Raw genomic sequence first — 24254 nt, 5'->3', positions numbered from 1 at the left:
CAAGACAGGCCACTAATTTAATTATTGACCTGTAGTCTCTGCTCATGTCATTTAAAGGAATCAAGGAAAAAAAAAGTCAGGTTTTTCATGGAACCCCATACATTTTTTTCTATAATAAATGAGATGAAAAGTGAAAACAGCAGTGGGATATGACTTTGTTTTAATCCTTAATACTTTGCTTCTATCAGATAATGATCATTTTCAGGAGGGGGAGGCTGGGTTCATGAAAAGCATATGTAAACAGGGAGAAACCACAGTGTGTTATACACAGGATACAAACGTGCTACACAGTGAAAAAACAGCCTGTGGAATGACTCAACTGGTCATACATGTGACATTCATCTTAGTCACAAGACAAACACAATATGTCAGACAAGGTAAAAAAGCTATCCAAACCTGCCTGGCCCTGTGTGAAACAGTAATTACCCCCTAAAGATAATAACTGATTTTGCCAACTTTAAAGACCTGCAATAAAGTGTTTGTGATAACTGGCAATGAGTCTGTCACTTTGTTGTGGAGGAATTCTGGCCCACTTTTCTTTGCAGAATTGTTTTAATTCAGCTACAGATTTGCCCGAACAGCTTTGGTACACCTTGATTCTCAAACTCTCTCAGTGAATGGCTCTGTTGAGATCAATCTACAACTTTTTTACATGGGTTGTACTCTGATATTCTGAACTCTCAAAAATATGATTTCTTTAGGGGTTCCAGGGGGGTGACTCCTGTGATTGTAGAAAGAAGTCACATTCTACATTAGTCCATGGGGAAACAGCCCCAAATCCCCATGGACCAGTGCAGATCCATCTAATGACAACGATAATGATGGTGATTTTAAAGGCTTATGTGTGTGTCTGTCATTACAGCTAAATGAGAGAAACAAACAAAGATGTTCTGAAATTTAAGGCAATTTTTCAAAGATTCAAGTTTTTAATCAAAGCTGATATTAACAATTTGATGTTGAATAAAACAAACATGAAATTGAAGGACCTTCACTGGTAGTTTCTGCTACATACCAAACATATGTACAGGTGCACTCAGACCTCTCTGAGCACCCAAGCTCAGAGAGGTCTGACATGAATCATAAATGACAGACTTTAATGTGTCTCAAACACAGGCATTCTCATGACATATAACTGACCCACGTGGTTAATCATGAAGCATTTGGAAACAATGTCCTGGCATGTTATTGCACACAGTTCATTTGAGTTCCTCACTTTTACAAGGAATTTGGCGATGTTTGTGTTGATCTGTGTGTCCTGGATAGTTGGCTGTCTGGTTAGTCGCTGCAGCTGCTTGCAGAAAAAGACCAGTTCTCTGCACGAGCAGTCGGGCCTTCCTTCACAGCTGCAGGGTTTCGGTACAACGACCAAGGACTCCACCACAGCAAAGCAACTGCTTGTTTCTATTACTGAATTGTTTCTTTTTAATGTGCCACTGCACTCCAAACTAGTAACCAGCATGTTCTTATAAACACAACGCTTATATTCAGTTACACTGTCACGATGTGGCTGGCACCACGAAAGTGTTTCATTCTTCTGCAACGCTGCAATTTCTCTTGGTGTCAAAACTCTCTGAGAGCCACTTCCCAGAGTCACTAACTCTTCTCCAATGTAATTTAATGACTTTGTAAAACGATCACAACTTGCCATGGAACAGAAGAAGTCTTTGATTTCTGTGCTGGCGTCCTGAAGGGTAGCACTTCCTTGTCTTATTATTTTCTCATATGAAAAGAAATTCTTGAAAATCTGTAATGAAATTGACTGCGTACCAGAGTACATCTGCAACAGTCTGCTGTTCATGTCTTGAAAAACAAAGACTGAATTGGCCCACAAAAGCCCCCAGTTCCGGACACCTTCTGTAAGATGCGTCAACACATGGCAGTCGTACGAACAATGCTCGAGTCCATAGAGAGACGGTATCTGTGCTACAAACTGAACCAGACACAACTCTGCACAGTTGAGCTCATCCTGAGTGGCAAAGTGGGAGAGGAGGACGTGAAGGGCACAAGGAAGAAGCATCCAGTGCTTGTAGTACACTGCTGGCAAAACATTCCTCAGTATTACAGGAGAATAGAGGAGAGCAAATGCTCTCCACTCACAAGCTGTCCAATGCATCCTCTCACTGAGGCTCCTGGGACTTCGGCTGATTTCATTTGGTGGCTGGATCTCACACAAGGCTCTGTCCAGGTCGTTTAAATGCTCATCTGTCAAATGGAAGTCCTTGCTGGCATAAAGCGGGTCAAACCACAGATTGACGAACTGACGGACAACGCCCAGACAAAAACAGTGCATGTAATCTGGAACAAAGCCTTTGATAATGTCAAATGACGGCAAAAGAAACAGGAGACTTGGACCTTTAACCCCCATTTGACTCTGGTCATAACTATTTCCCATCACTAACTCAGCAAGTTGCACCGTTTCAGGCATGTGTCTCAGATCACAGCCGTCCATCTGTATCGGGTAAACTCTGGTAAAACCCCTGCCCTTTATAACCATCTCACCTTTGTGGTAGCAAAAACCACAACCAAATTCTTTGTTAAACGGCTCAAAGTTCTGCACCATTGCTCTTGCTATCGCATCACATGTGCATATTTTAACTGTTACCGTGGTGTGATGCTCCGAGCCGATCTCATCTTTCCAACAGAACCCTGCAGCAGACAGTTTCTGAAGCTCGTTAATGAACGGAGTCAAAAAACTCTGAACTTGTGGTTTTCCTTTGCCAAACCATAAAGTGTGCAACAGAACGTTTTTGCACCGTTCCACATACGGTAGTTCATTGATGGTACACAGGATGGGCCAGATGGAGTATTTTGAGGAGCTGAACACGGACGAGCCATCGCAGTTGAAGGTGAGTGTAATACTGCCGTCTTGTCTTTCACTCTTGTATTCGTTTCCAGTGTGGACATCAGAAAAGGAATCATCCCTCGTGAAATGCTTCCCAAGCTTTGAGTGGACGCGTGCAAGGAGGTTTCTTAGCTGAATTTCGAGCGGCATTACAAGGAAGTAGTAAGCCTTCAAGATCAGATATTTTCTGCTCAAGCTCTGCTGGCACACACTACACTCATTACCGGGATCCACACCAAGGTAGTTTGTACACCTGGGGCAATAAAAGTGAATCTCAGTCTTTCCATTGTAATCAGTCGAATGCTTTTTTAAAAAGCGAAGCGACTTTGGAACACATCCGGGTACCACCAAGTTTAGGAGGTGCAGGAGATCTCTGGATGCTGCTTTTGACAAGCCGTGCTTCACAATGAACGCCAGGAGGAGCAGGAGGAGGGCTCCCATTGTGACTGAGGAACCAGCATATATCTTCTTCTCTCCACAGAAAAACTGCTCCTAGTAACACAGGCCAGAAATATGCTTTAAAAGCTAAATGTAGTAGAAATGAACCAAAATGTCATCATTTCCATATGTAAAAAAATAACAAATGAAAAATACTAACTGTTGGATCTTCTTCTGTAGTTTCATCATCACATGAAGCACAGCTCGTCGGTTCTTGGTGCTATAACATATAAGAGAACGAGATACAAAATGTGTATTGAGGCAGATGATGTTTCTTAAACAGAGTAGACGAGGTGAAGGCTGGCAGAAATCTAGAGGATATAGGTGCCAGGAACCTTCTTATAGCCCCTGCACAATTATGAGTGGGGAATTTTATTGTAGAGAGTATCTTACTATAATATAAAGCACCTGTAGGTGACTGTGGCTGTGATTTGGCACCATGTAAAAAAATTGAAATGAATTTAAATAAATTTAGCTTTTGTGAGCAACACATTTTGCAAGCTGTAATCCTGCCTCTTTCTACTAGGCATAGGACATTTAAACGTGACGATCTATGGATGTTATTTAAGTGGCAGCCTTCAGTCTATGAAAAAAGAAGAAGAAAAAAACAGACTCAGTCTCCTCAGACTGCCATGTTAAAACTTCCTGTATGCATATACGCTACCATTTCATGGTCTGGATCTACCTCTTTGGTTTCTGCTTTCCCAGCTGACAGATGACTGGCCTACGAGTCAAAAAAAAGATGGATGATGACCATCTCAATGGCATAATTTTAATATCCTTAAAATACTTTTCACTCAAGGCAGCTTCACATACCGTAGGATCTTCATCTTCGTCAGAATCAGATGAGTAACAATCTGTGTCCCCATCATTGTAGACTGTGTTATCTCTCGCAATATGCTGTCATGGATTGTAGCACAAAAACAGAATGAGGAACCTTTTTCATTTTAGAAGTATAAAAACTTCTAAACATATCAATAAACTACATATGCCGGATCCATGATTTAATCCCAATAATAATCCCATGTAATGTTTGACACCCCTACTTTACCATTACATGCTCTGAATCTCCTCTTCTGTCATCTGTAGGCCCAGCAGACACATGAGTGGCCTGAGATAAAGAAAATTATGATTTCTAAGCATGATATGATCACATTCAACGTTTATATATAATCACCATAGGATGTTTTGTATCTTCAGTATTAGATACTATTGTCTCCAAGTACTCCAACTAACTAATGGCCTCAATAAGAAATTTCATTCACCACCTTTTGACAACAGCTGTACTACAGTTAGGTCCATAAATACTTGGATAGAGATAACTTTTTTTTTTCTAATTTTGGCTCTGTATATTACCACAATGAATTTTAAATGAAACAACTGAGTTGCAGTTGAAGTGCAGACTTTCAGCTTTAATTCAATGGGTTGAACAAAATGATTACAAAAAAAAAAATGTCAGGAACTAAAGCACTTTTTAACACAATCCCTTCATTTCCAGGGTTCGAAAGTAATTGTAATTAAATAACCTAAAATATAATGTTAATTTTTTTCCCTTTTTAATCCTCTGCCAGGCCTTTACTGCAGTGGCTTTCAGTTGCTGTTTGTTTTTGGCTTTTCTGTCTGAAGTTTAGTAAGGTTAGGTTAAGATCAGGTGACTGACTTGGCCATTCAAGGATATTCCACTTCTTTGCTTAAAAAAAAAACTCCCTTTGGCTGCATGTTTTAGGTCGTTTTCCATCTGTATTATGAAACAGCGCCCAATCAATTTGACTGCATCTAGCTGGATTTGAGCAGACAGTATGTCTCTGAACACCTCCAAATTAATTCGGTTGCTTCTGTCCTGTGTCACATCATCAATAAACACTAGTTGAGGCTTATGAGTGGCGCCTTTATTTACTTTCATGCAGTCTTGTCTTTATGGTAGACGTTGATATGGATACGCCTACCTCCTGGAGAGTGTTGTTCACTTGGTTGGCTGTTGTGAAGGAGTTTCTCGTCACCACGGAAATGATTCTGTGATCATCCACCACTGTTGTCTTCTGTAGCCGTATAGGGGTTTTTTTTTTGCGTTGCTGAGTTCATCAGTGCTTTCTTTCTTTCTTAAGATTACGACACTGTAGATTTTGCCACTCTGACTGTTTTAGCCATTGCTCGAATGGGTTGTTTCTGTTTTTGCAGCTTACAGATGGCTTGTTTCAACTGCATGGAGAGCTCCTTTGACCGCATGTTGTCTGCTCACAGAAAAATCTTCCAAATGCAAACATCACACCACAAATAAACTCCAGGTCTTTCATCTGCTTAATTGACATTAATGACATAATGAAATTGCCCACACCTGCATATGAAATAGCCTTTGAGTCAATTGTCAAATTACTTTTGGTTCTTTTAAAAAGAGGTGGGACATATTAGGAGCTGAAACTCCTAAACCCTTCATCCAATTTAAATGTGATACCCTCAAATGAAACCTGAGAGTCTACACATTATTTCCATGTTCATTATATAACTATAGATGGAATATGTTTCAGTAAACGGGTAAAAAAAACAAAAAAACAAACTTGTGTCAGTGTCCAAATATACATGGACCACTCTGTGTATTTCACATGTATCTAGAGTGGCCAGGGAGGATAAATAAGCTTCTTCAAAAACTTCCATGACTGCTCCTATAAAAAGATGAAAAATGCACTTGATTTAAATCTGGTTGCTTATTTTATTTTCTCCCTAGAAGTGTGACACTGGACAAAGAAGCTTGTTTGGTTTGTGCACAAAATTTAAATCAGTTATGTTTACTCCCTTTTTGCACATTTTTACTCTATTCTTGCGGCCAATGTTATAGCCTCTCTGGATTTTAAGTAATTTTGGATTCTTCTTTTTCTAAACCTTAAAAATTCTCAAAACGATAATTTACCGTTTGATGGTCTGAATCTGTTCTATCATCTGCTGGCCCAGCAGACCCATGATGAGCCTAGAAGACAGGACTTTGTTATAAACATCTTCATATGATCATTTTAATATTGTGAAAGAAAAAGCATTTCATTTACTGTAAGGCTCACATATACGGGTGCTACTTCAGTATCAGATGAGCGGAAATATATAATCTCAACATGAATGTGACGTTACACACTTTCTGATCATTAACTGTAAAATAACATTTAATTTTTTTTCTAAGGTTTAATAATTCTCATTATATAGTATCAGTATTAAGGTATTTTACCTTTTTATGGTTTGAATCTCCTCTTCTGTTACCTTTTGGCTCAGTAGAGCCATGACCAGCCTGAGAGACACAAAAAGATAAATTAAGGAATCTACACATATTTGGTAATTTAAAGATGTGAAACATCAATTTGCAGCTGCCAGTGATTTTTAACAGGAGTATTATCATTGTTGTGGTTGACAAGCCTCATGCATCACTATTTGTGATCATGAATCTTTTCCTGTCCTCTATGTGGTCTGTCTTGTCCTCAGTGTTTTACTTTCAGTTATGCCTGTGCGTTTGTCTCTCTGCTTGTTCTATGTCCTAATTGTCTAGCTGGTGTTGTCATGTCTACGTCTCTCCATGTTTCCGGTTTTATTTAGAAAAATCTGGTGTTTCCATGTTTAATGTGTATAGTTGTACGTTCCCTGTGGTGTCATTATGTTTATTCCAGTCAGTTGTTTCCCCATGTGTTTCCACTTCCCCTGATCACCTCCTGTGTGTATTTAGTCTGTGTTTTCATTTAGTTTTGTCAGGTTGTCTGTTTTCCTTCTCCCCGTCATTTCAGGTTTCCAATGTCTTTATGATTCTGTGATTCTGAGCGGTGTTTTGTTATTGGACTTCTGTGCAAATCACAGTTTGGCCATAACGAACACCTTGTTCAAACACAAGAGTGTCCATAAGTGCACGTGGCACCAGGACGCTCTAGGCCGCAGGTCGATGATCAATTTTGTAATCGTATCACCAGACCTGCGACCAAATGTTCTGGACACTCGGGTAAAGAGAGGGGCTGAGCTGTCAACTGATCACCACCTGGTGGTGAGTTGGATCAGGTGGCAGGGGAGGACGCTGGACAGACCCGGTGCACCTAAAAGCGTAGTGAGGGTGTGCTGGGAACGCTTAGCAGAGGCCCCAGTCCGTGAGATCTTCAACGCACACCTCCGGCAGAGCTTCAACAGCATTCCGAGGGAGACTGGGGACATTGAGTCTAAATGGACCATGTTCAGCATCTCCATTGCCGAAGCTGCTGCTTTGAGCTGCGGCCACAAGGTGGTTGGTGCCTGTCGTGGTGGTAACCCCCGAACCAAATGGTGGACACAAGAGGTGAAGGGAGCCACCAGCTGAAGAAGGAGTCCTATCGGGCTTGGTTAGCCTGTGGGACTTCGGAGGCAGCTGACAGGTACCGACAGGCCAAGCAAAATGTGGCTCGGGCAGTGGCTGAAGCAAAAACTCAGGTGTGGGAGGAGTTCGGAGAGGCCATGGAAAAAGACTTTTGGACTGCCTCGAAGAGATTCTGGCAAACTGTCAGGCGTCTCAGTAGGGGAAAGCGGTGCTCTACCTGCACTGTGTATAGTGCTGGCGGAGCGCTGCTGACTTCGACTGAGAAAATTGTTGGGCGATGGAAGGAATACTTCGAGGACCTCCTTAATCCCATTGACACGTCTTACGAGGAGGAAGCAGAGTCTGGGGATGAGGGGGATGACCCGCCAATTTCCGAGGGTGAGGTCACTGAGGCAGTTAAACAACTCCTTGGTGTTGTTTAACTGGTGTGGATGAGGTCCGCCCCGAGTTCCTGAAGGCTCTGGACATTGTAGGGCTGTCCTGGCTGACACGCCTCTACAATGTTGCGTGGAGATCAGGGGCAGTACCCCTGGACTGGCAGACCAGGGTGGTGGTCCCCATCTTTAAGAAGGGGGACCAGAGGGTGTGTTCCAACTACAGGGGGATCACACTCCTCAGCCTTCCTGGGAAAGTCTATGCCAGGGTGCTGGAAAGGAGAGTTCGTCCACTAGTTGAACCTCAGATACAGGAGGAACGATGCGGTTTTCGTCCTGGTCATGGAACACTGGACCAGCTCTTTATCCTCTCAAGGATACTTGAGGGCGCATGGGAGTTTGCCCAACCAGTCTACATGTGTTTTGTGAACTTGGAGAAGGCATTTGACCGTGTCCCTCGGGGTGTCCTGTGGGAGGTGCTGCGGGAGTATGGGGTGTCTGGCCCATTGCTACGGGCCATTTGATCCCTATACAACCGGTGCAAGAGCTTGGTTCGCATTGCCGGCAATAAGTCGGACTCGTTCCCGGTGGGTGATGCGTTCCACCAGGGCTGCCCTTTGTCACGATTCTGTTCATAATTTTTATGGACAGGATTTCTAGGCGCAGCCAAGTGGTGGAGGGCTTTCACTTTGGTGGCCTCAGAATCTCATCTCTGCTTTTCGCGGATGATGTGGTTCTGTTGGCTTCATCGGGTGATGGCCTCCAGCTCGCACTGGAACAGTTCGCAGCCGAGTGTGAAGCAGCGGGAATGAGGATCAGCACCTCCAAATCTGAAGCCACAGTTCTCAGTCGGAAAAGGGTGGAGTGCCCATTCCGGGTCGGGGATGAGTTCCTGCCCCAAGTGGAGGAGTTCAAGTATCTTGGGGTCTTGTTCGCGAGTGATGGGAGAAGGGAGCCGGAGATCAACAGACGGATTGGTGCAGTGGCCGCAGTGATGCGGACGCTGCACCGGTCCGTTGTGGTGAAGAGAGAGCTGAGTGTAAAAGCGAAGCTCTCAATTTACCGGTCGATCTACGCCCCTACCCTAACCTATGGCCACGATCTGTGGATAGTGACCGAAAGAATGAGATTGTGGATACAAGCGGCAGAAATGAGCTTCCTCCAAAGGGTGGCTGGCCTCTCCCTTAGAGATAGGGTGAAAAGTTCAGCCATCCGGGAGGGGCTCAGAGTTGAGCCGCTGCTCTTCCACATCGAAAGGAGCCAGCTGAGGTGGTTCGGGCATCTGACAAGGATGCCTCCTGGGCGCCTCCTGGGTGAGGTCTTCCGGGCATGCCCCACCGGGAGGAGGCCCCGGGGCAGACCCAGGACACGCTGGAGAGATTATATCTCTCGGCTGGCCTGGGAACGCCTTGGTGTTCCCCCGGATAAGCTAGAGGAGGTGGCTGGGGAGAGGGAGGTCTGGGCTTCTCTGCTTAGGCTGCTGCCCCCGCGACCCGGCCCCGGATAAAGCGGAAGAAGATGGATATATGGATGGATGGATGGAGTTGTTATAGCCAATGCTAGTTTTTTCAGTTTAGGTTTTAGTTTCGTAATAAAGGCTCGCCTTTTGTTTAACCAGTAAGTAGTTTTCTTTCGTGTTCTGCTTTTGGGTCCGTTCCTTTAACCCCCCGGAGTTCCCCACCGTGACAACTGCTGTTACCAAAAAATCTATGGCGGGATAATAATGGCCGACCAAAATATAAGTCAGTTAGAGTTAGATAAAGCACATTCCTTCAGTGTTAAAAGTGGGGCTGCACCTATTGATTCCTTAGTAACTGAGGATTTAATCAATTATTCCATCAATTAAATGACTTATCGGATAAGAAATACTTTTGTCTCGGCAATAGTGAATATTCAAACGAATAAAAAAATAAAACAAACTGCTCCTTAGTTTCCATTTTACAAGTTACAATGTTTTAACAGTTGAACTCACTTTAACTAACAGTTTATGAAGGAAACATTTTATGAAACGTTAACAAAATAATTAATCACAATACAATATAATAAAGCATCAATACAACCCAAACAAGGCCATCAAATAAAATAGTCTTTAGTTTCGGTCTTACTGGAAGACTTATATTAATAAAGAGCTCTGACAGTGTTGTCTCCTGGATGAGGCAGATTTGGTGTGTCTTAACGTGTTTGTGTGTGTGTTTGAGCATTTAACGCAGCATATCAGCATTTTCATTTATGTAATATAATTTATATTTATATTAACCTACATTAGGAATCACTCTGGCAGAAAGTGGGACTAATTTAACCATCATGTCACACTGAGTTACGAGTGTACATATGCTTTTATTTTGACCTCTGTGGATTTGCTGTAGATTTTGTCACTGTTTAAAACAAACAGCGCTGGGTGGGAGGTTCTGAAAGGTTCTCTTTTCTTCACGTTGGAGCTCGTTTTCTAGTAAAGGTTTTTAACGGCGCTTATAGGAACAGCGCTCCACCTGAGCTAATGGCTCCATCTCTCTGCTCTCCGCCGGGTGTGCAGATCCCATAAAAAACTATGACAGCATCATCTTCACTGCTGCCGGTGTGTTACCAGTCTTTTTTCGTTGAAAACATGGGGACTGCCTGCATTAATGTTGTAAAGCTTTTTATTCACACGTATGCTCCCAGATGCATCTTCTCCTGCAGGTCTGATTTTAGTTGCAAACGTGGGAGAAACCCTCGCCTTTATAAGTTGAGATCTACGCAGTCGTGCATTAATTTAAATGAAGCAACGAAGCAAAAAAATAAATAATGAATAAAAAAAATAAATAATTAAATAAATAAGATGCGTCGAAGATGTTTTATGTATTATTTTTGTGATCCAGTTATTTTAATCAACTCGATGACTCGCTGCAGCCCCGCAGAGGTGCCTTTATGCACGCATGGCTGCACGATTTACTTTTTGCAGACTGATTATTAAGGTTACCTCGTTGACGATCTTTGTCTTTGCAGACGTCTTTGTAGGGCGTCCACTTCTCGGCAGAGTAGCCACAGTATTGAATCGTCTCCATTTATGCACAATCTCCCTGACTGTGGAGAGATGAATACCTAAAGTGCGTGCTATTATTTTATACCCTTTTCCAGTTTTGTGCAAATCAACAATTTTGGCTCGTAAATCTTCTGAGAGCTCCTTTTTACGAGGCATAATTCACATGAACAGGAATATCCATCAATAAAAACATTTGAATATATTTGTTGAGGGATTCAGCCACCAGGAAGCGCTCCCTCTGCACCGGAAGTGTGGACTTTTTCCTCATTATTAAAAAAACAAAAAACAAAAAACAGGACAAAAAGAAACAACTTTCTTTGGGATTCTGACAACCTAATAATTTGTTAAAACAACACAGTATGAACTGCAAAGGTTATGATAACCAGAGATAAGAAACTTGCACTCTTTTAAATTCCAGCCAAAATATGTAAAAAAAAAAAAAAAAAAGAAAGAAAAAAAGAAAAAAAAAGAAAAAAGAAAAAAAAAAGAAAATCATGAAATTTCAAACTTTTTCCAACAAATGAATAGGAAATCTTGTCAAGATTTCTGCAGGGTTGGAAGGATGATGTCTGGTCTTCCAGCAGTCAGTTTCTGGAGAACTTTCGCCTCATAAGTCCTAAGAACATCCCAGAACATTTATTGGTTTGATGCACACTTCTAACTTGTGTTAATTTTGTTGCCACCATATTTTACTATGATGGTGTATGGTTGGGTTCCATATTGAAGGAGAAAAGTGACTTAAACTCAAGCAGCACCCACTGGGCAGAGCATTGTGTTGTTAAATGAAGTGTATCCTGTAAAAATCTCCCACTTTAATAACACCACCATCACCATATTTCCGTAACAATGCTTTTAAAAATGACGTCAAGAAAACTCCAGCATCTTTACCTTTGTCATACAAATGTTGTTCTAAACACAAATACCTCAAACTAAGATTTTCCCCAAACCTGTGTCCATCTTCTTTCCTTTTCTTTTCTTCCCCTTTGTTGGTATTAGATCCACAGTAGACAATGAGATTAACATCTTACTGATAGGAGTGCCCTGAGTGGCTCAGTGAACAACTCATCATGAGGACAAGAAGAAGAAGCATCAGCAGTTCCCCTGGGAACAATGACAGGAGACAACCCGGAGTGTCTGCAGACTCACAGTGAAAGGAGGAAGGCGAGGCTGGGTTCAAGAAAACACAAAACAGGAATTTCACAGTGTGTGATAGACAAGACACAAACGTAGTACACAGTAAACAGCCTGTGGACTGACTTAATGGTCATTAATGCGATCTGACATTCATCTTAGTCACAATACAAACACAATAGGTTGACAACAGAGACAAAATTTTTTTCATGTTTTCAAGTATTGGATAATTCTAGTGTTGGTGGAAGAACTGAATCTTGTAGATGGCCAAACCTTTTGTCAGGATAATCTTGTTTGTACAGTGTTGTGAAAAGGTATTTGACTCCTTCCTGATTTCATAGTTTTTTGCATATTTGTCTTGGATGTTAAAGATAATGAGACAGATTTAAATATTACGCCAAGATAACCTGAATAGTTCAAAATCGTTTTTCATTTATTAAGGTAAAAAAGCTATCCAAACCTGCCTGGCCCTGTGTGAAACAGTAATTACCCCCTAAAGATAATAACTGATTTTGAAACTTTTAAGACGTGTTTGTGATAACTGGCAATGAGTCTGTCACTTTGTTGTGGAGGAATTCTGGCCCACTTTTCTTTGCAGAATTGTTTTAATTCAGCTACAGATTTGCCCGAACAGCTTTGGTACACCTTGATTCTCAAACTCTCTCAGTGAATGGCTCTGTTGAGATCAATCTACAACTTTTTTACATGGGTTGTACTCTGATATTCTGAACTCTCCAAAATATGATTTTTTTTAGGGGTTCCAGGGGGGTGACTCCTGTAATTGTAAAAAGAAGTCACATTCTACATTAGTCGATGGGGAAATAGCCCCAACTCCTCATGGACCAGTGCAGATCCATCTAATGACAACGATAATGATGGTGATTTTAAAGACTTATGGAATCCATAAAGCATGTGTGTGTCTGTCATTACAGCTAAATGAGAGAAACAAACAAAGATGTTCTGAAACTTAAGGCAATTTTTCAAAGATTCAAGTTTTTAATCAAAGCTGATATTAACAATTTGATGTTGAATAAAACAAACATGAAATTGAAGGACCTTCACTGGTAGTTTCTGCTACATACCAAACATATGTACAGGTGCACTTTAATGTACAACAAGAAAATTGCACAACTGAAAAAGATAATAATAAAATAGTATTTTTAATGCACTTTGTCCGGCTGGTGCAATAAGAGCATAAAGTAATGCAATACAGAGGTTGTGCTTATTGCATGTTTCGGTACTGCCCAGGGTTGTGTTGAATGTATCACCTGTTGGAAAATAGACAGCATGTTTTCTTATTTGAGTTATCTGATTTAATCAGGGGTTGTCAAAGTGGCGAAGGTTGGTTGGAGCATTTCCAACATTTCCAACCCAAGCTCAGAGAGGTCTGACATGAATCATAAATGACAGACTTTAATGTGTCTCAAACACAGGCATTCTCATGACATATAACTGACCCACGTGGTTAATCATGAAACATTTGGAAACAATGTCCTGGCATGTTATTGCACACAGTTCATTTGAGTTCCTCACTTTTACAAGGAATTTGGCGATGTTTGTGTTGATCTGTGTGTCCTGGATAGTTGGCTGTCTGGTTAGTCGCTGCAGCTGCTTGCAGAAAAAGACCAGTTCTCTGCAGGAGCAGTCGGGCCTTCCTTCACAGCTGCAGGGTTTCGGTACAACGACCAAGGACTCCACCACAGCAAAGCAACTGCTTGTTTCTATTACTGAATTGTTTCTTTTTAATGTGCCACTGCACTCCAAACTAGTAACCAGCATGTTCTTATAAACACAACGCTTATATTCAGTTACACTGTCACGATGTGGCTGGCACCACGAAAGTGTTTCATTCTTCTGCAACGCTGCAATTTCTCTTGGTGTCAAAACTCTCTGAGAGCCACTTCCCAGAGTCACTAACTCTTCTCCAATGTAATTTAATGACTTTGTAAAACGATCACAACTTGCCATGGAACAGAAGAAGTCTTTGATTTCTGTGCTGGCGTCCTGAAGGGTAGCACTTCCTTGTCTTATTATTTTCTCATATGAAAAGAAATTCTTGAAAATCTGTAATGAAATTGACTGCGTACCAGAGTACATCTGCAACAGTCTGCTGTTCATGTCTTGAAAAACAAAGACTGAATTGGCCCACAAAAGCCCCCAGTTCCGGACACCTTCTGTAAGATGCGTCAACAAATGGCAGTCGTACGAACAATGCTCGAGTCCATAGAGAGACGGTATCTGTGCTACAAACTGAACCAGACACAACTCTGCACAGTTGAGCTCATCCTGAGTGGCAAAGTGGGAGAGGAGGACGTGAAGGGCACAAGGAAGAAGCATCCAGTGCTTGTAGTACACTGCTGGCAAAACATTCCTCAGTATTACAGGAGAATAGAGGAGAGCAAATGCTCTCCACTCACAAGCTGTCCAATGCATCCTCTCACTGAGGCTCCTGGGACTTCGGCTGATTTCATTTGGTGGCTGGATCTCACACAAGGCTCTGTCCAGGTCGTTTAAATGCTCATCTGTCAAATGGAAGTCCTTGCTGGCATAAAGCGGGTCGAACCACAGATTGACGAACTGACGAACAACGCCCAGACAAAAACAGTGCATGTAATCTGGAACAAAGCCTTTGATGATGTCAAATGACGGCAAAAGAAACAGGAGACTTGGACCTTTAACCCCCATTTGACTCTGGTCATAACTATTTCCCATCACTAACTCAGCAAGTTGCACCGTTTCAGGCATGTGTCTCAGATCACAGCCGTCCATCTGTATCGGGTAAACTCTGGTAAAACCCCTGCCCTTTATAACCATCTCACCTTTGTGGTAGCAAAAACCACAACCAAATTCTTTGTTAAACGGCTCAAAGTTCTGCACCATTGCTCTTGCTATCGCATCACATGTGCATATTTTAACTGTTACCGTGGTGTGATGCTCCGAGCCGATCTCATCTTTCCAACAGAACCCTGCAGCAGACAGTTTCTGAAGCTCGTTAATGAACGGAGTCAAAAAACTCTGAACTTGTGGTTTTCCTTTGCCAAACCATAAAGTGTGCAACAGAACGTTTTTGCACCGTTCCACATACGGTAGTTCATTGATGGTACACAGGATGGGCCAGATGGAGTATTTTGAGGAGCTGAACACGGACGAGCCATCGCAGTTGAAGGTGAGTGTAATACTGCCGTCTTGTCTTTCACTCTTGTATTCGTTTCCAGTGTGGACATCAGAAAAGGAATCATCCCTCGTGAAATGCTTCCCAAGCTTTGAGTGGACGCGTGCAAGGAGGTTTCTTAGCTGAATTTCGAGCGGCATTACAAGGAAGTAGTAAGCCTTCAAGATCAGATATTTTCTGCTCAAGCTCTGCTGGCACACACTACACTCATTACCGGGATCCACACCAAGGTAGTTTGTACACCTGGGGCAATAAAAGTGAATCTCAGTCTTTCCATTGTAATCAGTCGAATGCTTTTTTAAAAAGCGAAGCGACTTTGGAACACATCCGGGTACCACCAAGTTTAGGAGGTGCAGGAGATCTCTGGATGCTGCTTTTGACAAGCCGTGCTTCACAATGAACGCCAGGAGGAGCAGGAGGAGGGCTCCCATTGTGACTGAGGAACCAGCATATATCTTCTTCTCTCCACAGAAAAACTGCTCCTAGTAACACAGGCCAGAAATATGCTTTAAAAGCTAAATGTAGTAGAAATGAACCAAAATGTCATCATTTCCATATGTAAAAAAATAACAAATGAAAAATACTAACTGTCGGATCTTCTTCTGTAGTTTCATCATCAGATGAAGCAGAGTTGGTCGCTCCTTGGTGCTACAACATAAAAGAGAAAGAGATATAAGCAGGTATATTATACGAAAAACCCTGCTGTTTTGCTCACATTTAAGCTCCTCTTCACCTACACATACAGTCTCCAAAATTAGAGCAAACTCCTAACCTCTAAATCCAAGCTGTGTCGGAGTCTTTGGCACAAATTCAGGTACATTTTCAGTCTGTGTTGAACTCCATCAGGTTTGCTCCTGTATCCAATCATATTTGGGACAAGTATGGGAAGGTTCTCATACTTTCCTGGGATGAGGAAGGTATCCCCTTTGAGAACTTAAGAATATAATCCACATTTCTTGCAGTTGAGGTGGTTCTGTTAGCTTCATGGAGCATGACCTTCAACATGCATTGCAGCAGCCTGTAGCTGAGTCTGAAATGTCCAAGATGAAATTTAGGACTCTAAATCTAAGGCCACGACTCTCTGCTGGAAAATGTTAGAATTCTGCCTTTTGGTTGGGGGAAAGATTGCTAAAGGTGAGGGTATTCAAGAAACTTGGGATCTTATTCACAACTGATCAGAAGGTAGAAAATGGATTCGACTGCTGGACTGGTGAAAAGGTAAGGAAAGGTTGCGAATACAAGTGGCCAAAATGATTTTCCTTCATAGGGTGGCTGACCTAAGCCTCAGAGATAGGATGAGGAGCTTGGAATAGAACCTCTGGTCCTTTGTGTCAAAAAGAGAAAGCTCCAGGAACAAAAACCAAAGCAAATGAAGAAGTGGAAAAAAACTGTCCTTCCTCCAGTGGCCACTTGAGACTGGGTTTAAACCCCCCCCCCCCCCCCCCCCCCCCCCCCCACACACACACACACACACACCAGAATAGAGTCAATCCCCACAGATTTCTGGCAAAATGTCCAGAAATTATCATATTTACAGTCTGGTACAAAAAACTGTTTCCCATATCACATCATATTACACCCGTATGGGTGTATGTACATATGGGTGGATACGCAGTAATTATTTCTGCATGTGCATATTTACCATTTCATGGTCCGGATCTCCTCCTCTGCTCTCTCCTATTCCAGCTGACAGATGACTGGCCTAAGAGTCAGAAAAGGATGACTGAGGAGCATCTTGATGTCATCATTTTGATATCGTTAATAAACCTACTTATCGTTACTTATTGTTGCTTCACATACCATAGGCTCTTCATCTTCATCAGATGAGTAGGAATCTGTGTTGCCATCACTACAGATGGTGTTTTCTTTCATAATAACCTATTGAGGATTTTAACAAGAAAACAGAACGAAGATGCTAACTGCCCCAAATTTCAATTCAATAAAGCACTTTGGTGGAATCTGATGAGATAGGAGTTTTGGATTGTGGATGTGCAGCCAACAGATTTGCAGCAACTGTGTGATGTTATTACATTCTATAATGAATTAGGGTGGTTCACAAAGTGGCTGGTGATCATATATGAAGTTCTGCAACATCACCTATGTAAAGGTGCAATCTACACTATCTGCTATTTTTTGATCCCTCCCTAAAAGGACTAGAGAGGTCAGCTTGAATGTAACTGCAGTCAAATCTAGATCAGACATGTTAATAATAATGAGATGGTATTTTTCTGTTTTTCCTATGCGGACTATGTCCATTCAGTGTCTCTTTAGATTTTAAAAGGTAAACAGAATGAAAGGTTCTTCTCTTTCCAAACAATGCTTAAACTGAAGGAACTTTACCATTTTATGGTCTGAACTTCCTCCTCTGATATCTGACGGTCCAGCCTGGAAGACAGGAAATGATGAGCTACAAACGTCTCCATGTGACAATTTTAATACTGTATGGTAGCTAACACACCATATTCTCTTCATCTGTTGCTTCAGTATCAGATGAGTAGGAATGTTTAATCTCTACATCCTTGTGGGTGGTGTTAAAGTCTCTCTGGATTTAAAGAGAAATATAGAATGACGTGTTTTATGGGATTACTTTTAAAAATCAGATATTTATTTTATACAAACATTTAAACAATTTTAACAAACACATAAACACTAACGTCTTGTTCTGTAGTCTCGTCATTAGATGAAACAGCAGTAGCCTTTCGCTGCTATAGAGAAAGAGACAGAATATAGATGTGAGCCAGAAGAAAAAAAAACACAAGTATCCTGTCACTCAAGCACACTTTTGCCTTCATGTGCCCAGAGACGTGACAAAATAAATAACCAAAACCTCAGTCAAGCACTAAAATAACTACAGCCATGTAGTAACCTAGAATGAGACATTATGTTCATTTAGAATGTTTCTTAAACAAAAGGTGAACACAGTAGAGTTAGTGGTTATCACAGCTATAGCGATACCCACATGTCATTCAAAGCATCCATCCAATAATACATCGCTTAAAACTTGAATACAATCCAAACCTGTGAGTTGTAAAAACCTTTTACCCCAGTACACTTGTTGTAAATGGGAAATTAACAATGGAGAGCATGGAGTTCCATGGAGATTATCCAAGTGTCAATTTGCAAGGCTAAAAATCAAAACCAAGCACAGAAGTGCCAAAAACTGCAGTTCCTCAAGTGGTCACTTGAAACTGGCTTCAAAAGTGGGTTTCACTCACTTTTGAAGCCAGAGTGTCATGTTAAACTGTCCAACTTTAGAAGTAGACATGTTTAGGGCTGTTTGATATAAGGATATATATCGGATGACGATATAAAAACGTCTATCGTTTCATTTTACTCTATCGTTTGTTTCGTGGTGTTGCAAAATAAACTGTTTACGGCAATATTTTTTCACCGTTCTGATGGTCACTGTAGTGGCTATATTCATTTCTTAAAGTGCTCTCTTTCTCTAATATTTAATATAACCACACTACAGACGGACAAGCGACTGTTTTTATGCGTTGTCGTTAACAACAACGACGGTAAAACCATCACGTGTCCGCTTGTTTATTTTCCACATAAACCTTTCAGAATAAAGCTCAAGATCCTGTTGAGACTTTTCAAAATAAACTGAATCACGTGAAAGGGTATGCAGAGTGTTTTACATATGAGGAACAAAAAAGAGCCGCCAGGTGCTAAAAAATAAACCTTAGACTCAAACGTTAGAACAGGCTTTTCCCCGCAGCACACCGTGTAATAAATACTCACAAAGAAAACGGCGGCCGTTACAACTTATGTCTAAAAATATATAGTTTCATGCATCGGTTAAAACACTGGACTCCAGGTACACGACGCCCAGCTAGAAACACTTCACGCAAGTCGAGCTGCCCGAGATTCACAGAATTTACAAAAAATTTAAAATTTTCATGATTTATATCGTTATCGGATGGTAGAGGTCTTTTATCGGGATATGAGATTTTGGTCATATCGCACAGCCCTAGACATGTTCACATCCTGGTACAAAAAACTGTTTTATTAGTGATATCTTCTTTTTACTCTAGCAGGTATTTGAGTGTACTACAGCCATAACGTGTATGAATACTGGTTGCTGATAACTTCATTCAATTCTCCCGTCCAAATGTGGTCTTGCGCTGAAAGGCCAACATGGCTGTGGCCAAAATACCAATGATAAGGCTTCATGGTTCTCCACATACCCACAGATGATATGACCATGGTTAAGTCCATCCTTCATATACAATCTATATGTATAACTCAATCGCCATTTGAGGTACTGCAGCTTTCTGGAAAGGCTTCTTTTTTCCCATGCAATGAGTGCATATATAAAAAGTTGAACATTTAAATTTGGCTGGAAATGTTAGTTCTACTCCTAGCAGTATTAACCTGAAATTTCCAGGCAGACAAAGTGGACTGGACAAAGATACCAGCCTGAATAAGCCTGGAGTCAAATTTAGATCAGATATGTTTTTATTTCATAGTTTCCCCAATAGAGTCTTTGCACATTTTAACCAGACCTCATATTCTCTCCATTAAGGGTTATAATCTCTCTGAACAAGTAAACAAAATTAGAGGGCTCTTTTGTTTTCAAACTTTAAAAATGAAGATGTTTTACCGTTTTAAGGCCTACACCTTGTCCTCTATTATTTGATGGTCCAGCAGACGCACGTCCAGCCTAGATGACAGGAAGGGATGACCTATAAATGTCTTCATATGATCATATTAATATTGTGAAAAAAAACAAAGCAGAAAATGCTTAATTTATTCTGAGCTCACACACCACAGGATCATCATCTGTAGCTTCAGTATCAGATGAGCAGGAATATATAATCTGTGCATCACTGCGGACAGCGGTAGAGTCTCTCTCGCTTTTTAACTGAAAAATAGAATGATATTGTCTTTCTATTTTTCCTCCCAAAGTTCATCAGTCCTTGCATTAATGAATTTTTACCTTTTTAATGTGTGAATCTCCTCTGTCTTTTGGCTCACTAGGGCCATGACCAACCTAAGAAACAGAAAAAGATGCATCAAGACATATGGTAAACATTAATGTCTGGCTGCACCTCAGATATCAACTTGTCATTGATTTCAGCAGCGTGATTAACATTTCTTTAATTAAACGAAGCCATCATGTGAACAGCCAGACCTTTGGGGGCATCAAACATTAAAAAATAATTTCATACAAATAAAAATGAAATCCTGGGCAATACTGCATCTTTAGAGACTGGAAAAGTAACGTGCCCTCTTTGTTGTTGCATGAAATATGATGTCACCCATGTTATTTAATTTAATTCAATTCAATTTTATTTATATAGCGCCAAATCACCACAACAGTTGCCTCGAGGTGCTCTATAAGAAAAATAATACAAAGAAAACAGAGAAAACCCCAACAACAGGGTCTAAAAGACATGTTGATGGTTTGGAGGAATTATTTACTGAAGTTAGCTCAGAAAGATCAATTGTAGCTGTAGATCATGTTACATCTGTGAGATGATTGAGTAATTTTTTTTCTCTAATGGTTAAAATTTAATTCATGAAGAAGTTCATGAAGTCATTACTAGTTGACGTTAAAGGGACGGTTGGCTCAACAGCGCTCTGACTTTTTGTCAGCCTGGCTACAGCGCTGAAGAGAAGCCCAGGGTGGTTCTTATTTTCTTCAATCAGTGATGAATAATAAGGTGTTCTAGCTTTTCATAAAGCAGCAAACTATTTTTTCAGGTCTTCTACAATAAATCTTCCAGATTAGTGAGACGTCATTTCCTCCAGCTTATGAGTTATCTGCTTTAAAGTCCACGTTTGAGAGTTATACCAGGAAGGCAAGTACTTTCTTTTTCAGTGGAGCTACAGTATCTAAAGTTGTACGCAGTTAAGAAGTACAACTATTAACAAGATAATCGACCTTTGTGGGAGGAGCATTCAGGTACCTGCTCTGCACTGTGTTGGCACAAGGCGTTGAAGAAGATAACAGTGGGTGAATTATATCCTTATACTTAGTTGCAGCACTTGTAGAAAGAAATCGACTGTGATGAAATCTATTCCCCACTACTGTCTGAGAATTCAGACAGAAACTCTGAGTAAGGCCCAGGTGGACAATCGATAACAGCAAATAAAAGTGTTTTTTGAGTTTTTAAGCCAGGGAGGACAAGGCGAAGCATCAGGCTTTCAAATGAATTCAAACTCCGCCTGGGTCCCTGGTTGATTAACAAGCTGGAGTGGAAGAGTTGAGCTTCGAGGATTATTGAGGCACAGGATATCCTGTTCACCTCGTTATTTCTCTGTGTGCATGTGTTTCACAATAACTACTGAAACAATATAGTGCAAGTCCATCCATCCATCTTCTTAGGCTGCAGCGGGGGCAGCAGCCTAAACAGAGAAGCCAAGTCCTCCCTCTCTCCAGCCACCTCCTCAAGCTTATCTGGGGGAACACCAACGCGTTCCCAGGCCAGCCAAGAGATATAATCTCTCCAGCGTGTCCTGGGTCTGCCCCGGGGCCTCCTCCCGGTGGGGCATGCCCGGAACACCTCATTCAGGAGGCGCTCAGGAGGCATCCTTGTCAGATGCCCGAACCACCTCAGCTGGCTCCTTTCAATGTGGAGGAGCAGCGGCTCTACTCTGAGCCCCTCCCTGGCTGAACTTCTCACCCTATCTCTAAGGGAGAGGCCAGCCACCCATCGGAGGAAGCTCATTTCCGCTGCTTGTATCCGTGATCTCGTTCTTTCGGCCACAGCTCGTGGCCATAGGTGAGGGTAGGGACGTAGATCGACCGGTAAATTGAGAGCTTCGCTTTTACACTCAGCTCCTTCTTCACCACGACGGACCGGTGCAGCGTCCGCATCACTGCGGCCGCAGCACCAATCCGTCTGTCGATCTCCGGCTCCCTTCTCCCATCACTCGGGAACAAGACCCCACGACCCCTTGTGCAAGTCTTTGTGGTTAATTACAGGGGGTGAACTGACAAAAATAAATAACTCAAATTTTGTAGCTAATCTAATTAAAATTCCTTTTTAATCTAAAAGAAATGAACTGAAATGACTTTCAGAATAGTTTATGCCTTTTTAGGGTATAATTATATATTCACACTCTTTAAAAACACATTTGCAAACAACATTCAGAGATATTCCCGCTCTTAGAAAATGTAAATATAAAAAATCCCTCGTGAAATGCTTCCCAACATGTAAGTGTGACAAATCAGAAAGAAGGCTTCCTGATTTGTCACACTTATATGTTTCACATATCAAGGTAATTTTAATATTTCTGACAACCATCAGAAAGGATTACAAAGCCATTTATTAGGCTTTGCGACATCAGTGAACCACAGTGAGAGACATCATCCACAAATGGAGAAACTTTGAACAGTGGTAAACCTTCTCACTGTTCTCTTGTCCTACCAAAATTACTCAAAAAGACTAAAAAGAAACACACACACACACACACAAAAGAACAACTTCTAAAGAACTGCAGGCCTCACTTGTCTCACTTAATGCTAGCATTCATGATTCAACAATAAGAAAGAGACGGGGCAAAAAAGGCATCCATGGGAGAGTTCCAAAGAGAAAACCATTCCTGACCAAAAAGGATTCTGTGGACTAATGAGACAGAAGATGAACTTTTTGAAAAGTTTGATTTCCTTTACATCTGGCGTAAAACTAACACAGAATTTCATACCAACAGTCAAACGTGATGGTGATAATGTGATGGTCTGGGGCTACATGGGCAAAAAAAAAAGAAAGAAAAAACAACCTAGTCTAAGTCTGGACTTAATTCCAACTGAGATGCTTTGGCATGGCCTTTAACAGGCCGTTGATGCTCCAAAACCCTCCAGTGTTGCTGAATGAAAACAATTCTGCAAAGAGTGGGCCAAAATTCCTCCACAGTGAAAGACTCATTTCCAGTTATTGCAAATGCTTGGATGCAGTTCTCGCTGCCAAGGGTGGCACAATCATATACCTCCCTTGGTTTAGGGGGCAATTATTTTTCCACACAGGGCCGTGTTTTCCCTCAATAAATGAAATCATCATTTAAAAACTGCACTTTGTTTTTACTCAATTTATCTTTGCCTAATATTCTAATTTGTTTGATGTTCTTAAACGTGTGACAAGTATGCAAATAATAGTAATAATGACTAAAAAAGACATTTTTTTCAGTGTATCTAGCAAATAGTTAAACAAAGCTTCTTTCGGTAGAAATCATTTAATGACAGAAGGTTTTGCGGTTTTTTTGGATACAATGTTACCACATTGAAACATCAGAGTAGGTGAATAGCGCCGATCATTTGTTACAGTGTAATGCAGGAAGACTCCCGGCTACCGTAATCGGATCTTACTTTGACACGTACCTCCCACTTATACACAGCTGGCACCACTGGCCGCTAAATAATAACTTCCATATTTTTTTCTTTCCAGTTGACACCAGTTATCCGAAAGCTGTGAAGCAGCGTTATTTTCATCAGGGTTCAGAGCTAAGAAGCTCATCTGGATGCTGCAGGCGTCTAGTTTTGTACACACGGCTGCTTGATTTGCTGTTTGCAGAGTAATTAAGGGTTACCTCGCTGATCTTTGTCTTTGCAGACGTCTTTGTAGGGCGCCCACTTCTCGGCAGAGTAGCCACAGTACTGAATCGCTTCCATTTATACACAATTTTCCTAACTGTGGAGCGATGAATATCCAAAGTGCGTGCGATTATTTTATAACCTTTTCCAGCTTTGTGCAGATCAACAATTTGCGATCGTAAAGCTTCCGAAAGCTCGTTTTTGCGAGGCATGATTCACGTATTCATTACGGGTTTCAGCTATCAGGAAGCGCTTCCCCCTGCACCGGAAGTGTGAATGGATAGTTTTTTCTTGAAAAAAAAAAAAAAAACTAAAAAAAGGCAAAAAATGTTTTGTTTTTTTTGGAGGGGAAGGCTTTATAATAACGTAATAATGTGTTAAAAACAACAAAGTAAAAACTGTAGCCACTATTATTACAGTCTCT

The 24254-nt window shown here is 41.3% G+C and overlaps 2 protein-coding genes across 5 annotated transcripts; both read right to left on the bottom strand.

Annotated features, from left to right (window-relative positions):
- Positions 1-151: 151 nt before the first annotated feature.
- On the bottom strand, positions 152-11294 carry LOC147333092 (uncharacterized). 3 transcript variants are annotated; one of them, XM_086290034.1, is made up of 8 exons: positions 10926-11294; positions 6492-6551; positions 6186-6242; positions 4332-4391; positions 4097-4180; positions 3945-4004; positions 3441-3500; positions 152-3334 (listed from the first exon to the last, which is right to left on the bottom strand). In XM_086290034.1, the coding sequence occupies exons 1-8, from the start codon at positions 11142-11144 to the stop codon at positions 1094-1096; spliced, it is 2841 nt and encodes a 946-aa protein (XP_086146160.1). In that variant the 5' UTR covers positions 11145-11294; the 3' UTR covers positions 152-1093. The 3 variants fall into 3 exon arrangements, with proteins under 3 accessions (XP_086146160.1, XP_086146161.1, XP_086146162.1); XM_086290035.1 differs by having other exon boundaries at positions 3966-4004; positions 10926-11293; XM_086290036.1 differs by lacking the exons at positions 6186-6242; positions 6492-6551; positions 10926-11294 and adding an exon at positions 5227-6162.
- A 1787-nt stretch (positions 11295-13081) lies between these two features.
- On the bottom strand, positions 13082-24084 carry LOC147333091 (uncharacterized). Of its 2 annotated transcripts, XM_086290039.1 has the most exons (11): positions 23827-24084; positions 20234-20287; positions 20063-20158; positions 19898-19957; positions 17946-17996; positions 17750-17833; positions 17632-17676; positions 17092-17169; positions 16934-16993; positions 15880-15939; positions 13082-15773 (listed from the first exon to the last, which is right to left on the bottom strand). In XM_086290039.1, the coding sequence occupies exons 1-11, from the start codon at positions 24040-24042 to the stop codon at positions 13533-13535; spliced, it is 3045 nt and encodes a 1014-aa protein (XP_086146165.1). In that variant the 5' UTR covers positions 24043-24084; the 3' UTR covers positions 13082-13532. The 2 variants fall into 2 exon arrangements, with proteins under 2 accessions (XP_086146165.1, XP_086146166.1); XM_086290040.1 differs by lacking the exons at positions 19898-19957; positions 20063-20158; positions 20234-20287; positions 23827-24084 and adding an exon at positions 18310-19313 and having other exon boundaries at positions 13087-15773.
- Between the last annotated feature and the right edge of the window lie 170 nt (positions 24085-24254).

This window comes from Aulonocara sp. 'chitande type north' Nkhata Bay, linkage group LG4, assembly GCF_057382095.1.
Source record: "Aulonocara sp. 'chitande type north' Nkhata Bay isolate Kocher_YH1m ecotype deep benthic linkage group LG4, A_spYH_male_GT1.1, whole genome shotgun sequence".
Classification (NCBI taxonomy): Eukaryota; Metazoa; Chordata; class Actinopteri; order Cichliformes; family Cichlidae; genus Aulonocara; species Aulonocara sp. 'chitande type north' Nkhata Bay.
This window is presented reverse-complemented; position numbering and strand designations above follow the sequence as displayed.

Coding starts and splice junctions, on each gene's coding strand:
- LOC147333092 (XM_086290034.1), bottom strand. CDS start 11,144: ATGCCTCGTAAAAAGGAGCTCTCAGAAGATTTACGAGCCAAAATTGTT. Junction 6,552..10,925: donor AGACAAAGATCGTCAACGAG/GTAACCTTAATA, acceptor TGTGTCTCTCAG/GCTGGTCATGGCTCTACTGA. Junction 6,243..6,491: donor GAGATTCAAACCATAAAAAG/GTAAAATACCTT, acceptor CCTGTCTTCTAG/GCTCATCATGGGTCTGCTGG.
- LOC147333091 (XM_086290039.1), bottom strand. CDS start 24,042: ATGCCTCGCAAAAACGAGCTTTCGGAAGCTTTACGATCGCAAATTGTT. Junction 19,958..20,062: donor CTACAGATGATGATCCTGTG/GTGTGTGAGCTC, acceptor CCTGTCATCTAG/GCTGGACGTGCGTCTGCTGG. Junction 15,774..15,879: donor CTACAGAAGAAGATCCGACA/GTTAGTATTTTT, acceptor CTGTGTTACTAG/GAGCAGTTTTTCTGTGGAGA.